This window comes from Haliotis cracherodii, unplaced genomic scaffold (assembly GCF_022045235.1).
Source record: "Haliotis cracherodii isolate W230 unplaced genomic scaffold, xgHalCrac1.p SCAF_15, whole genome shotgun sequence".
NCBI lineage: Eukaryota > Metazoa > Mollusca > Gastropoda > Lepetellida > Haliotidae > Haliotis > Haliotis cracherodii.
In genome coordinates, this window is record NW_027266270.1 from 7063377 (window position 1) to 7079522 (window position 16146).

The 16146-nt window shown below is 40.7% G+C and overlaps 1 protein-coding gene across 2 annotated transcripts; it reads right to left on the bottom strand.

Moving 5' to 3' along the window:
• Window positions 1-1415: 1415 nt before the first annotated feature.
• On the bottom strand, window positions 1416-16007 carry LOC139462209 (cathepsin L-like peptidase). Of its 2 annotated transcripts, none has more exons than XM_071243803.1 (8): window positions 15919-16007; window positions 10523-10650; window positions 6975-7080; window positions 6340-6486; window positions 5477-5600; window positions 4574-4674; window positions 2563-2837; window positions 1416-1986 (listed from the first exon to the last, which is right to left on the bottom strand). In XM_071243803.1, the coding sequence occupies exons 2-8, from the start codon at window positions 10648-10650 to the stop codon at window positions 1887-1889; spliced, it is 981 nt and encodes a 326-aa protein (XP_071099904.1). In that variant the 5' UTR covers window positions 15919-16007; the 3' UTR covers window positions 1416-1886. The 2 variants fall into 2 exon arrangements, with proteins under 2 accessions (XP_071099904.1, XP_071099903.1); XM_071243802.1 differs by lacking the exon at window positions 15919-16007 and adding an exon at window positions 11733-11750.
• Between the last annotated feature and the right edge of the window lie 139 nt (window positions 16008-16146).

Genomic DNA, 16146 nt, shown 5'->3' on the forward strand with positions numbered 1-16146 from the left:
AGGTAACAGCAATTATACCAATCTCATTAAAATCAGATCTTAGTTCTCGCTATCGTGAGAACAAAGATCTGAGGACATCCCGTTACGGGTCACGTCAGAACGACCTTTCATCCAACCAATGAGAGCGTCGCTTACCAGATCATGAAAGTGACAGTTGGAATGTGTTTTCTAATCATGCAACCACGAAATATTTAACAGAGGGTATTCCGAACGACAGTTACGGGTTTTATGATTATATCCATACAATCTGTAAGCTATTCCAGAATGTTCTTTTCATCATTTTTAATTTTTTTTAACCGAGAATACGTCATAATATGTTTCGAAGCCTAGTCACCAGTTTGAAACTAGTGTCGTAAAGCTCGAGAAAGCTGCCTTCTGATTGACTAATGTCGATTTCTTGTCAGTCATTTCATTGATCAGTCAAAGTTCGCGAGAGGTCGTTCTGACGTGACCCGTAATGTGATGTCCTCAGAACTTTGTTTAGCGGAAGCGGAAACTAAGATCTGATTTTAATGAGATTGCATTTATACACGCTTACATGTGCTACGTGGACAATGTGACCGTGTGAAATGTAACAAACTGTCACATTTCTCGTTAATAACCCGCCGTGAGCTAGTACAGTGTATGAACACAATGAAACGGACGTAAAAGACCTGTATAAGTTTAGCATGATTTGTCAATAAGCAACCATAAAGAGTGTGATTGCATAATTGTAAGATACCTTATCTCGAGTTTTTCTTGGCATTTCAAAGCTGTTTGACGGATAGTCTTCACTGAAACTTTGTATTTGAAGGTTGTCATTTGGAATAAAATCAAGAAAGTCTCTCGTTCTCCCATCAGACACACACACACACACACACACACACACACACACACACACACACACACACACACCCAAATAGGGTATTGTGATTCGGGAGGGAGCTGATAACATGTTCAATATAGTCAGACAGTCAGATACCGTCAGTATCCCTGGCGTGATGTACAGGTGAACTTTCTGGTGATACATATACAAAAAACATATGGATATCTTTTTGTAATCCTAATCGTGATGTGCGAAACACTAATACATCAGTGGCCTCAAACCGATCACAAATTCGGTATATAAGATCGTTAACCAGGAAGAAATGTTTCATAAGAACGGTTAAACCACCACTTTTCTTACCTCTTCTTTTGGGCTTTTCTCGTACACAGTTAAATACATCATAGACTTTTAGGAAATTGGTGAATTCAGATTTCTCTTTGACAAATGTTTCACAAAAACCGATTAGTCAAACTTACTACAGAAATCTTTAAAATCAAATGACACATCATTATCATATTTTAGTAGTCTTTCGATTTGTCTTATTACCATGGACACTTAATTCGATTTAGGGTCCATGTTACTACAAACCATTTCAACACTTTCTGTCTCGGATATTTTATTGATTACGTTGTGTTCACAAAATAAATCATTGAAATCTTTGAACAGGTCTTGTATTTGACATAACATACATCATTTCACCAAAATACAGTATCATCACATTCAGATGTTACAGGATACGTCGTCTCTCTGCAAGAAGATCGGACAAACCCTTCATTGGAGGTCGTGTCACGTGAACATTCTAATCATCCAATCAGCGTAGAGTTTTCTAAATTCTCGGTAGGCGCGAGAGAAGGATTCGGAGCATTTCTGATTTCTGTATCTCAGGAACTAACATCCAAGGTCATTTCGATATGGATACATCCTGTTGTTTTAGAAAGATGACATTTCGATCAAGTATTCATGCATCCATCGTTTTAATTGGGTACACATGGCGCGGCCTTTTACGGAGGGTTTGTCAGAAGGTGTCGTATCAGAGTAATAAATCTGATTTTAAAATGGTGTCACGTCGTGGACGGGTCCATTACACAATGGGGTAGCTGGCCTGGGAGGCGATACCACACTGGTTGTCCTTGTTCCTGGACATCTTGAGATATCCCTGCTCTCCCCAGGATGTTCCCCAGCTGATAAAACAGATGAAGACAGCGATGTTAACAGATAAAGACAATGCTATAAACAGATGAAGACAGCGGTGTAAACAGATGAAGACAGCGATGTTAACATATGAAGACAACGATGTAAACAGATGAAGACTGCGGTGTAAACAGATAAAGACAGCGATGTTAACATATGAAGACAACGATGTAAACAGATGAAGACAGCGGTGTAAACAGATGAAGACAGCGGTGTAAACAGATGAAGACAGCGGTGTAAACAGATAAAGACAGCGATGTAAATAGATGAAGACAACGATGTAAATAGATGAAGAGAGCTATGTAAACAGATAAAGAGAGCGATGTAACTAGATGAAGACAGCGATGTAAACAGATGAAGACAGCGATGTAAACAGATGAAAACAGCAATATAGACAACAATGTAAACACAATTTGTTTTCTTTCAGAAAATCGAAAATGTTCGGCCAATATTGAAAGCTTCTAAAAGAAGCTGAGTCCAATATTTTCAGAGACAACACATTATTCCAAATATATTGCCTGGTACATACAAACAAGAGCACTACCGTACTGATCAAAACTAATCACCTGTTCTTGACAAGCCAGTAGTCCACACCCTCGCTGGTTGTGCCGTAGCCAACAGCCAAAACGCCGTGGTCGAGATGCGTTGAGCTGCACGACGGGTCGTCGTAGATGCCGCTCTTGTACAGACGGAAGGTGGGGCGACTTGCGTCGATGCCGATGGAGATCGGGCCGACCGTGGCAACGGCATTCTGAAGATCAGCCTCGCTACCGCGCTGGATGTTCGTGAAGCCGGTATCGGTGGCACCAACATCGGCTCTCTTGAATCTGCACCTGCCGTCCTGGAACGTCAGATGACGCATTGAGGTTACACGGACTGAACCTAATATACGGAACCCTTTTAGGGCCACTTGTTTTTTCCCTTTTTTCTTGAAATTTCAAGATAGTAAGTTGAAATTTCAAGATGCTATGTTGAAATGTCGAGATATTAAGTTGAAATTTCAACATGGAATCTTGAGCTTTCAGCTAAGTATCTTGAAATTTTAACTTTGCATCTGGAAATTTCAACATAACTTCTTGAAGTTTCAACCTAGTACCTTGAAATTTCAACATGGTATCTGGAAATTTCAAGATAATAAGTTGATGTTTCAACTTATCATCTTGAAATTTCAAGATCATTTTCTTGAAATTTATATTTAGTATGTATCCTGAAATTTCAACTTGGTATCTTGAAATTTCAAGAAAAAGATTTAAAAACAAAAAATGGCCCCGAAAAGCTTCCGTTTAATACGTATGTACCTAAAACCAGAAGCGTTAAACGATAAATAACTATTAACTTCAGTTTACATTTAGACCCGGTTTTTATTTAAGCGGGGACGGTGGGATTCCCAGACTGATATAACTGAAATTTTGCGATAAGCGTTGTAAAACCATACTCGCTCACTCACGCACTAAATAACGGGGCAACCCTTATTCCTTCGGATCAACGACGAGAGGTTTAGTACACTAAGTAGCATTCAAATGTAATAGAGAGAAATAATTATCTGCAGCTAATCTAATTCTTATTTCAAAACCTTATCCCATGACCACGTAGAGGTGGGCATTTAATAAAGGAAATACGGTATTCACGTTTCGTGACATTATTAATCTTATATAGATATACAGATGATATTTGTACTTTCTTGTCTTGCGTGACAAACTGGAAGTGACAGCTTCAGGACACGAGAGAGACACGAAATGGCATAAGTTCCTTTTATGACGTATCATATTATTGATTTTTCTCTGAAACCATATGTAATGTCATTGAGGCGGGATGGAAGTAGATCCCTCAAAAATTGTTATTTCACGCGAGTGAGACATCGATGCCATTTTTTCATTTCCTTACTACATAAACGATAAACCGTATTACCTCAATTAAAAACACAAGCTTATATTGTTTATGTGTTTATGACAGGCCGGCCCCATATTTCTATATCGGAAGTGAGGAAGAGACGTGGCTTAATATAGTAAACTCATGTACCCAAGCAATCAGATATTCGAAATAATGATATACATATATGTTAGTTTCTTCATTAAATATATGGACCACCTCCGTGGTCTAGTGGTAAAGCGTCCGCCCGGAGAGCGGAGGGTGGGTTCGATACCCGGCCGCGTCATACCAAAAGACGTTAAAAGATGGTACTTGTTGTTACCCTGTCTGGCGCTCGGCATTAAGGAGCTAAAACAAGGACTGGTTGGCTCGGAGTCAGTATACTGTGTCTGAGTGGGGTATTCATGTTAAGCTAGCACTATAAATCTGCATCAGTCCGGACTAGTACAAGCAGCCACACAAACACATACGTACATGCACGTCGCTATATAAGTGCAATAATCTTGGACGCGACGTTAAACCCAATTTCATTAAATAAATGATGACCCGTATTACTTCCAAATAATAATATAATATAGATTAAGACATAACAAGGATCACGGAATATATTAAGATTGAAATAATCTTCGTGATGGTATTATTCGATACAACAGTATTATTCGATACAACAGTTTTATTCGGTACAACAGGAGTCATCAGTAATCTCACCCTTGCTTTGTAAGCGTACGACGTTTCAGTGTCGATGCCTTCGTTGACCTTTATGTACTCAAAGGCGAAATCCATCAGACCACCCCCACAGCCATGGTTTCCTGGAACATGTATTTACAATCTTGTTTGTTTGTTTGTTTGTTTGTTTGTTTGTTGTTTAACGTCACACTCAGAAATATCCAACTATATGATAATAGTCGAACCTGGAACACACAACCCAGTGATTGATACCATGAACATCGGTCTACGCAATTTGAACCAGCGACCCTGACCACCCGATCCCGTTAGTCGCCTCTTACGGCAAGCATTGGTTGTAAAATATTCGTTACCCCTCGTGTAATTCCGGAACAAGCCTCCATTGCCCATTTATTTATCCCCACTCGCCCTTTCCCCCACACGTGACCTTGTTTGGCTTCACCTTTCAGATAAATAATTCTTTGAAGCTCTGACTGAAGGTGTTCAAGTTTTCCAGGCGACACAATCAACTTGATAAACATTTCAAATCAAGAGCTCTATTCATCACAATAGACTTTGATAATGAACGGTATCTCCATCAAGATGAGTGCAAAAACAGTCGCCTTGACGAACTCCGTCGCATCACCAGCTTTGTGATTCGTGGCACAGTGAGACTGACATTTCACCAGGTAAGTCTTTACGCGTGGGAATGTCTCAAAACTGGAGGAATTATGTTCTTTATCCTTCATTAAACCTTCCTCACGACGCTTGCAGAGTTGCGTCCCTTTTATGTTTCTTGGTTTGTCAGCACCATGCCATGCTCGCGTGTTTCATCCAATAAACAAACATCTAAGGCTACAAGAGTCCCTCCAATATTAAGTTGACACACCGTGATATAACTGAAATACTGTTCACTCACTCACTCACTCACTCACAATCTTGCAGTACCTTCAGGCTTGGAGCAGTCGACCAGGTTCTGCTCGGACAGAGACACGAGTTTTCCATTCTTCTTGAAGTGTTGTCCTTCCAGGGAGCCGGTGGCGGAAAACGCCCAGCAGGATCCGCACGCAAGCTGAAGGTGAAGGTCACTAGTAAAAGCCATGACAAATCCAAATATTTCCTATCATTCTATTTTCTCTACGATTCTTGAAGCGGTGGGATAGCCTTGTGGCTAATGCTTTCGTTATATCAACTGTCACTTCAACATCTTGTCAGTTCTTCAGTGAATTTCTTTCTGGGTGTATATGAATTCATCTGAATAAATTTAGCTGTTGACATGTTTTGCTTTTTCACAAACATTGTGACAAGACAAATGACATATATCAAGAGTTGCGTACCTTCGTAGTGTCATCATCTGATGATCGTGTGGTTCTTAGGACTCTTAGTTTGTCAGCACCACACCTATAACTATGTGTGTGTGTGTGTGTGTGTGTGTGTGCGTGCGTGTGTGTGTGCGTGCGTGCGTGCGTGCGTGCGTGTGTCCGTCCGTGCGTGTTTGGTTTCTTGACCAGTCCGGACTTACGCCCGTTTTATATGCTAGCCCACTAAGATACCATGCAACAGTTTAACGGATAACTCATTCAAACATATTATACTGATTCCGAGCCGAACAGACCTTGTTTTATCCCCTGAATGCGCCAGGCACCGTAACAACAAGTATATTGACGTATTTTGGTATTACCCGGCCAGAGAATCGACCCCCCGACCTTCCGCTCTCCAGGCAGACACTCTACCCACTCGACCACGTTGTCGGTCTTCACCCAAGTAGTAATACATGGATATACACTGTACATGTAAATCGGAAGGCCTACCTGGTTCTTGACCTCTGTGATGTATCCCTTGGTCCTCCAGTCCACCTCGGCCGGGGGATCTCCGACACTGGGGGGCAGGAAGGTGGCGCCACCTGTGGTGTTGGCCATCCGGAGGCCGTTCATCTGCTTCACAAACTCCTCCGTAGTCTGAGAGGGAAGACATAGCGTTATTTGTTCATTACAATCCTTGGTTTGTCAGCACTATACCATGCTTGTGGCTTTCACCAACGTAATACAGGTCTTCAACCTATATGTCTCAATGGGCTACCATTCCTCTAACCCATTGCCATATAACGTAACTAATGTTAAAAGCGGCATTAAGGCAAATCACACTTGGGCATGGGTGGCCCAGTAGTCTAAGGTGCCGCAATTAGCTCTGCAGAGTTGCGTCCCTTGGGCCTACGCGTGACCGTTGCTCATGGGCTCGAATCCCGATTATGTTTCTAGGTTTGTCACCAGCATACCCGTGCGTGTGGGTTTCGTGGTAAACGTCTATGGATGGATCACTGAAATTATGTGATGACACCAGGTGTTCGCCAGGGTAAACATGTTCTGCCCTACCGGTAGCACCCGCCACTCAGACACCCCTGAACCACATGGCTTAGATGAACAGTTCCCCTTGGATGTCAACCCACCAGGTCTGCGTACTCGTTGACCCCGAGTCTGTACGTGTGCAGCCCTCTATCAGCCTCCAGGTTGTGAGTCTGGATGTACTTCACATTGTTCTCCCAGACCATGCGTCTGAAATACAAGGGAGACAATTCAAGGAATGGTAAAACACAGACAAGGACAATCGTGCAGCGGTCTTGATATGCGTGACACATGTTGGTTGGTTGGTTTGCCGCACTCAGGATTATTCCAGCTATATGACGGCGGTCGCTTAATAATCGAGTCCGGACCAGACAATGCAGTGATTGATATCATGAGCATCGATCCATGCAATTGGGATCGGTGACATGCATCAACCAAGTCAGCCAGCCTGACCAGCCGATCCCGTTTCTGCCATGTTTGAACACCAAGCTAATGACAGCGAATTTTGATTAAGCACCCATGTCACAAACACGTAATTGTTTTCAGTTAATATCCTTGCTCATAAGAAATAATATGACCAGAGTGGTTAGAAAGACATGTTTTTCACAACTGTATACTTATTCACGTAAATACATTTCTGTTCACTCCTTTACGAACAAGTTTATTTACACGTTTTGTATAATTTGTATCGACCATCGGTAATGGCGGAATGGTCGGTAGACATGAGAAAACGACAGTGTATATTTCCATTACATAAACGACGTTCATTGAATGAAAATATGAAAAGCAAACATACAGAAAGAATGCTTTGATAGTGAACACCAATTTGGTATAAGTTATGGTGGTTGAAGAGAAGGATATGAACCACAATTGGAAAATAAGTGACATACGCAAGAACATCACGAATTAAAGTTTACATGATTGCTGTGCATCATTTTATTCTCATGAGTTTGTCTTGTCTGGCAACTAATTTCGACTCCGTACACTTATCAGTGAGCATAGAATATTATGATATGGCACACACGATTGATCATACTTGACGATTGTGTGTATACATATTCATATCAGTTTAAATTCTACTGCAAATTCAAGTTTTTAAAAATGTCATGAAATAAGAATTGAAGTCGACGACATTTTTAACAATATTGTGCCCAGATCTGTTTCACATGTGGTACATCGGCTCCAGATTCTTTGGAATATATGAGCGATACATTAATAATATTACACCTACTGACTACAATCAATCCGTGCGCATGACTTTGTATTAGAACACATTTAAATAAATGTCATATGGTTAGAACGATAAAGGTTTTTCCCGTCAAAATTTTATTCATTTCAAAACATTTATTTATGACAAATGCACAGTAACGGCGTTTTTGTAGTCATGGGGACGTTTCAATATTCACAAGTAGGAAAAACACGAAAATTAAGACTACTCACACTTTCAACGATGGCATCAGAGTGAAAACAAACTCATTTCCGCAACAACTTTTAGACGTACCGAAAGACAATATAAATATCTATTATTTCGTAGACTTTTGTAACGTTGTGTGAAGAAATAAGAACGTCGCCATTTACGGCAAGCATGGGTTGCCGAAGACCTATTCTACCCCGGATCGGGTCTTTAACACACCATATCACCACGATTCTGTACTGAATGGCACCTACTTGAAATTAGGTCGACACATGTAGTATCACTGTTTATTTGAACATAAAAAGGTCAATATTATAAATATATTATAGTAATAAAACCAATGTTGGATTTGATAACTTTATGGATGCACATTTAAAGCACATCCAGCTCTCACACTATCATCCAACATAGCTACAGGCAGCACAAAGGTTCTGACTAAGTGGGTAGAACCAAGGCTTCTGATGACTGCAATAACATTCGGATCTAAACTGATCTGGAGCGTTTTTTTAGAGGTGTTATATATGACCATTTTTAAAATATATTATTTATAATGGTTTATGACATCTCTAATGTTTTTAATTTATGATACTATTTACAGGGCGTTGTTTGATAGCTAATCGACAGGGAAAGGCATCAACCTGAATATATTGAAACCTCGTCAATCCGGACCCCGTTAATCCGGAAACCTCACCTTCCGGGTGATTACTGCTGGAAACACTTTCATGTATACAAAGTGACAAGGGATTACAGTGGAAATGTCCATCTTCCCGAGGAAAGGACTTAACTGACTGTTAAAGTAAAGTTTCCACCCTTGCTGAACTCGACTGGAGTGTCTGGGCTCGATCGTGGCGCCTCCGATGGCTATTACGAGTTATGTCCCTTCTTTGTCCCAACTATTGACCCATCAGATTCCACATCTCATGCCACATGCATTTACTTCAAACGAAGCCCAGTGAAGACGATCTGATCGATATCAAGATCTATGTTGTAATAAAACGGGTCTTACTTCGCGAAGCGCATCAACTCACGTGAGCACCTTGATTAAAAACATGAAAAGATTTGGATAATATCTGTTGACACCAAGTTGACGGTGCACATGCTTTGCAAATCATGCAATCGACAGAAATCTGCACGGCAGTTTACGAACCGGATGTTGATTGTACTATACTATGGACACGTTCATCCAGCCACAATATAACTCCATAATTCCAGCCTAGTTTGGCAAAGGTGGAAACTGGACTTTATACTCAGTTAGGTCCCTTGCCTCGGGAAGATGGGGAATTTCCGGATTGACGAGGCTTCATTGTTTCAGGATGAACATCTGTGACGCAGTTTTAGATTACAATGTTGTGTCATGTGAACTAGCCCGCAGTTTAAAGATAAACGCCAAATGTAAGTGCTTGTTTCTAGACAACCAATAGTGCAGTGTCAGTTTATGAACCGTCGGCTATCTGCCTTCTTGTACTTTATACTGTGTCAGCTTTGAACTTTCATAAGTTTATCATGTAGTCGGCACAGAGGGATAGAGATAGATAACTAGGTATGTTGTGTCATTGTGCACTCGGTTCGCCCTGATTATGTTTCTAGGTTTGTCGGCACCACACCCATACCCGTGGTAAATGCTTTGACTTTCTTCGGGTGTTCAAGCCACACCAGCCGCCTCCGTGGTCTTGTGGTAGAGCGTCCGCCCGGAGAGCGGAAGGTCCAGGGTTCGATCCCCGGCCGTGTCATTCAAAAATATGTTTACAGATGGTTCTTGTTGTCTGTCTGGCGCTCGGCGTTAAGGGGCATTAAGGGTCTAAAACAAGGACTGGTCGGCTCGGAGTCAGTGTACTGTGTCTGAGTGGGGTATTCATGTTAAACTGCGGCATGGTATCTCAGTGAGCTAGCACTATAAATCAGCATCAGTCCGGACTGGTACAAGCAGCCGCGCACACACGTGCATGCACGTCGCTATATGAGTGAAATAATCTTTGATGCGACGTTAAACCTAATTTCACCTCACCTCAAGCCACACCAAGCTGATGCGCTGTAATATTACTGAACTACTGTTCAAAGCTGGGTTAAACCCATCTCACTCACTCAGCACTGAATTCCGTCGATCTTGATTTTTCGGAAAATGCGAAAGGTAACGTGGAAACTTTTGTTTACATTTGTTTGTTTACTTTTGTTCCCGTCACAGACTGGCAGTTTGAGGTGTGTTTTAGGGTCCTCACAAAAATGAAGGTATTCTCTCACCTGACGACTTCATTTTCCTCTGTCAGGTAATTCTTGTTATAAGAGGTCTTGAATATGTCCCACTCTCTGTTCAAATCTACTGCGACGGCAACAGCAGCAAGCAGGGCAACCACGACAAAGCGGAACATCTACAATGGTAAAACATGTTGATTAATTAAAATGTTTTCCTCAGAACACGAAGGGGCGGTCGGGTAGCCTAGTGGTTAAAGCGTTCGCTCTCCACGCCGAAGACTCGGGTTCGATTCCCGACATGGGTACAATGTGTAAAGCCCATTTCTGATGTCCCCCGCCGTGATATTACTGGAATATTGCTAAAGGCGGCGTAAAACCACACTCACTCAGAACACGAACATACGCACATACGTATTGCTTTGATTGTATGCCACTAGGGTAGTACTGGCGAATGTGGTTTTGGGGTGTTACGGCTGGGCGGTCTTATGAAATGAGATCGCAAAAGACATGAATACACTTGACATGACTGAACAGACACACACATGGACATATTATAACATGCAGTGGGCCTGTGAGTCCTAAGACCTCGATGTCGACGTTTCAGCCTGACCTGGTGTGAAGCCCATTTCCGGTGTCCCCCGGAATATTGCTATATGCGGCGTAAAATCAAACTCACTCACTCAGCCTGAACTGCCTTCCGGTACGGTGTGACTTCGCAAATGCATTTTAAATGCAGTCAGCACATGGTATCTATATGATTTACTCAAAACTAAGGTAAAAGTAATAATATCACTGGACAAAAAATGGCTAGGACATCTTCTTGCCGTTAAAGAACATTAAGTATGAAAATCACTTCAACAAAGCAACAGTTTGCTGAAAAGATTTTGAATTTGAAATTTGAAATTGTTCAATTTTAATTTTGAAAAATAAACGTCAAAAGTACAATGGGGTAGCACTCTGGTTAAAGCGTTCGCTTGTCACGCCTAGACACAGGTTGATAACCTCCAAGGGTACAAGGTTTGAAGCCCATTTCTGGTGTCACTGGCCTTGATAGTGCCGGAATAGTGCTAAATTTGGCGTAAAACCCAACTCACCCACTCGCAAAATAATATAGAACATGGTCACAGTTGAAACACGTTTTCTATGATAAGTAAATTACCGACATCCTCAGACAAACACAAAACAGTTGGACAATCTGACATGGTATGAGACTACAAATCACGTGATCGTGGAGGTATCACTTCCCATCACCTCTTACCTTGGTGGGCGAGGACGGTGGCTGGAGTGACGGGTGTGGGGGCAAGAACTGTTATATACCCGGTGTTATCTACAACATAGCTCACATGGTCTCAAACATGTGGTTGGTGTGAGTGTCATTTGATGCCACTTGAATTGAAGTCAATAAGTAAAATGCTGTCATATGACTCGCGATTAGGGATGTTGAAATATGGACCATTGACTGTCTGCAAAGCTTGTGACGAGTGAACGAGTGAATGTTCTTTTCACTTCTTTTCAGCTGTACTCTGCGCTCGAGTCTTGATCATGTCATCGCCATCGGAACACGATGACACGTAATCAGCAGGATCACCGAGACATTGGTTGTGGACATATCTGGATGCAGTGACCTGGATGTATTAAGCAGGATGGATTGAACTAGATGTATTTACCTGGATGTACTGATCAGAATAAATTGGACAGAATGTTTTGACCTGGGAGTATGGACCAGAATGTATTGACCTTAATATTTTGCCCGTGATGTACTGACCATAATGTAATGATCTAGACATATTGACCAGAATTTATTGACTAGAATGTATTGACCTGAATGTATTGAGCAGAATGTATTGAGCTGAATGTATTGAGCTGAATGTATTGAGCAGAATGTATTGAGCTGAATGTATTGACCAGTTGACCAGAATGTATTGCGCTGAATGTATTGACCAGAATGTATTGCGCTGAATGTATTGTCCAGAATGCATTGACCTGAATGTATTGAGCTGAATGTATTGACCAGAATGTATTGAGATGAATGTATTGACCAGAATGTATTGAGCTGAATGTATTGACCAGAATGTATTGAGCTGAATGTATTGTCCAGAATGCATTGACCTGAATGTATTGACCAGAATGTTTTGAGCTGAATGTATTGACCTGAATGTATTGAGCTTAATGTATTGCGCTGAATGTATTGTCCAGAATGCATTGACCTGAATGTATTGAGCTGAATGTATTGACCAGAATGTATTGAGCTTAATGTATTGAGCTGAATGTATTGAGCTGAATGTATTGACCAGAGTGTATTGAGCTTAATGTATTGAGCTGAATGTATTGACCAGAATGTATTGAGCTGAATGTATTGAGCTGAATGTATTGACCAGAATGTATTGAGCTGAATGTACTGACCAGAATGTATAGAGCTTAATGTATTGAGCTGAATGTATTGACCAGAATGTATTGAGATGAACGTATTGACCAGAATGTATTGAGCTTAATTTATTGACCAGAATGTATTGAGCTTAATGTATTGAGATGAATGTATTGACCAGAATGTATTGAGATGAATGTATTGACCAGAATGCATTGAGCTGAATGTATTGACCAGAATGTATTGACCAGAATGTATTGACCAGAATGTATTGACCAGAATGTATTGAGCTGAATGTATGACCTAGGAACAAGATGTATCGACACAAGCATCGTGACTAGATTACGAGGACAGAATAAAATATTTAGTGGTCTCAAAGATATTGCATTGTGTTATGATAGTGTATGACAAATATCTATTGAAGACATAACACGAAGTTATATTACAGACTGATTACTGCATCTGTGTTCGAGAAGTCAACGGGGCGGTCGGGTAGCCTAGTGGTTTAAGCGTTCGCTCGTCACGCCGAAGATCACGGTTCGATTCCCGACATGGGTACAATGTGTGAAGCCCATTTCTTGTGTCCCCCGCCGTGTTATTGCTGGAATAATGCTAAAAGCGGCGTTAAATCATACTCACTCACTCGAGAAGCCAACTGGAGAATTGTATACGAGTGAGATAATCTACGAAAATGAAGAAAACTGAGAAACGAGGTGATATGAAGAAATGCATAACGAAGGCATGTGACCAAAGGATATACACAAAGAGATGAGACACACGCATGGGATTGCCTGGCCTTCAAAGTCGTGCCTTCCGCCCAGACCTTTCTGTAATGCTGTGGCCCTAAATGAAGCAAGTCTAGATCTGCCACATCTAACTGGAGCTCCTTTTCAATAGAGATGGAATTGTTTGTTTCTATCAAAATTATTAATTTCAGAGACTTAGTGTTAGACTAAAGAAGTACAAGCGGGTGGCGTCACTTGGCAGAGTCGTGGCTTCAGTTTTCTGCGACAGAAAGGGGATTATTAGGAGACAAACCTGGTGTATTTTCTACCATGAATTTAGAAATTACTCGATTCTGATTGGTCAGTCAGATATATCAAATCACAATAACCACCTCTGATAGAAACAGCCTATTTTACGGCCCGGGTGCTAATATTTTTAGAAAAGACCTTTTTTCTCTGTCATTGTAAATAGGTGTTATGAGAATGCATTATATATGTATATTTACTTTTCATGAAGACTATATTAAATGTACTTTGTTTTCATGAAATGTATATTCAAACCTTTTCATATATTATGTTGCTTGTGCACAGATTGCCAGTGATCAACACTGACCAATTACACACTTCACTTCACATTGTCTATATGTAAGCCCTGGAAAGCTCACAGCCAAGTAAAGGCTGATGTTATGCAATTGTGGCTTGGCTATTGCTTGGGTTCATTCGCGTTATGCCGACTTTCAGAAAAAAATTAACGGTTTTTCTTTGATGACATGGGTAAGTACCTCTAGACGCACCGGACTGACAACTTCTAACAGCATATGAATGAAAATAACATCGGAGTTTTTGCTCAGTTTATTTACTATATAAAACATTGAGAAATCAGGTAAGTTAAATTTGTCGGATAGGAAACGTACAGGGCCATACCACTAACATGATATGACTGGGTGAGTGGTCGCCTCTCACCACACTTAACCGTGTTGGAAGTTAAATTGGTTCGTTGAATGCTGATGTTTCTGTGGATATAAATGTTATTATCTTATCGCTTTTTATATTTGATATCGGACAGAGCTGCGTATTTAATTGCAAGGTTGTTCCTTGACAAAACACTCTGTGAACATCAGCAATACGATCTCTCAATATTAGTTCTCGATACCGCTACACAAAAAGGAGGACAGTGTCAGTAAAAACATCATAGAATATTCTACATGTTTTAAAAACGCTTGACACATATTGTACCGGCATATTGTATTGGATCTTCAAAAATTCGAAAGAGAAAAGACAAAATCGACACATGAACAGCTGATGCATTATCAGTATGAGTGAGTGAGTTGGGTTTAACGCCGCTTTTAACAGTATTCCAGTCATATCGCGGCGTGTCAGATTAATGTGGGAGGAAAGCCCGAAGTGATGCAGGTTTTAGACGTTTACCACTTCGGTCAAACCCACGAGCACGGGTATGGTGCTGACAAACCTAGAAACATAATTGGGGCGAACCGGGATTCGAACCCACAATCATAGGTCTCTGGCATGCCCAAGGGACGCAACTCTGCACAGCGACTTAGACGACTGGGCCACCCGTGCCCCCCATTAAGTAATACATATAGTTTGTGGAATAAGACACCCATCCATGCTATTCCGGAAGTTTACATATAATGCGAACATTTTAATATAACAACTTCCTCACCAATGCTTATATTAAATAGTACTACTTTCCTGACAACTAATCATTGCCCAAATAGAATGCAATGAACTTCTGAATCTCAACAGAAAAAAATGTCATACAGTTTCAATCATTGTTTAACAATACATTACATTGCCATGTAACAGACGCAGCAACAACATGTCAGAATTTTTAAGCACATTTAAGAAAAAGTCACGACCCTGGATGGCTATCTCTGATGTTAGTCGTCATGAGAATAATAACATGACGGATGTCATGGGTGTAGATCAACCAGCAGCGACTCTTAACACACATTGGACAGTTAGGTTGGTTAGACCACTCATCTGACTGATTCTATACATGATAGACCATATATGATCCAGTTTGTATTACTACCCCATAAAGCATCGCTATTTTACCTTCAATTTTATTTTCCAAATATACCCGTTTGTCAAGTGATAAAACAGGGGCTATCAGAATTTACCTATATTTGTTTTGTATGTATACATATTTTCTTTTCTGGTATATCAGAAACAGACTGTTCTATATGACCTAGAATAGTATATGTAACATGAAATATGTATGTACTTCATAATACATTTATGATTTTTTTCATCACCACCTGTTTACGTAGTACCACGTGGGATGTTATTCACCTTGTGGTACTACAAGGTTAGAATGGTAAGGGCCTCACCTTAGATAGTTTCTGTAATCCCAGACTGTCTGTTGTGAGTTATGTTTACAAAATAATCCCAACTTTTAAATACAGCACCAGGGAGGAAAAGGTGGCCTTTGCCTTATCTCAGAAGTAGGAAAATAAGGTCATCTGGTACACCTTTATCTCTCCGTATTTTTTCTAAAATTTGTGAATATTTGTAATGGAGCGAGTTTGTCCTTATCGTGTAAATGCTATTTTTGGGGA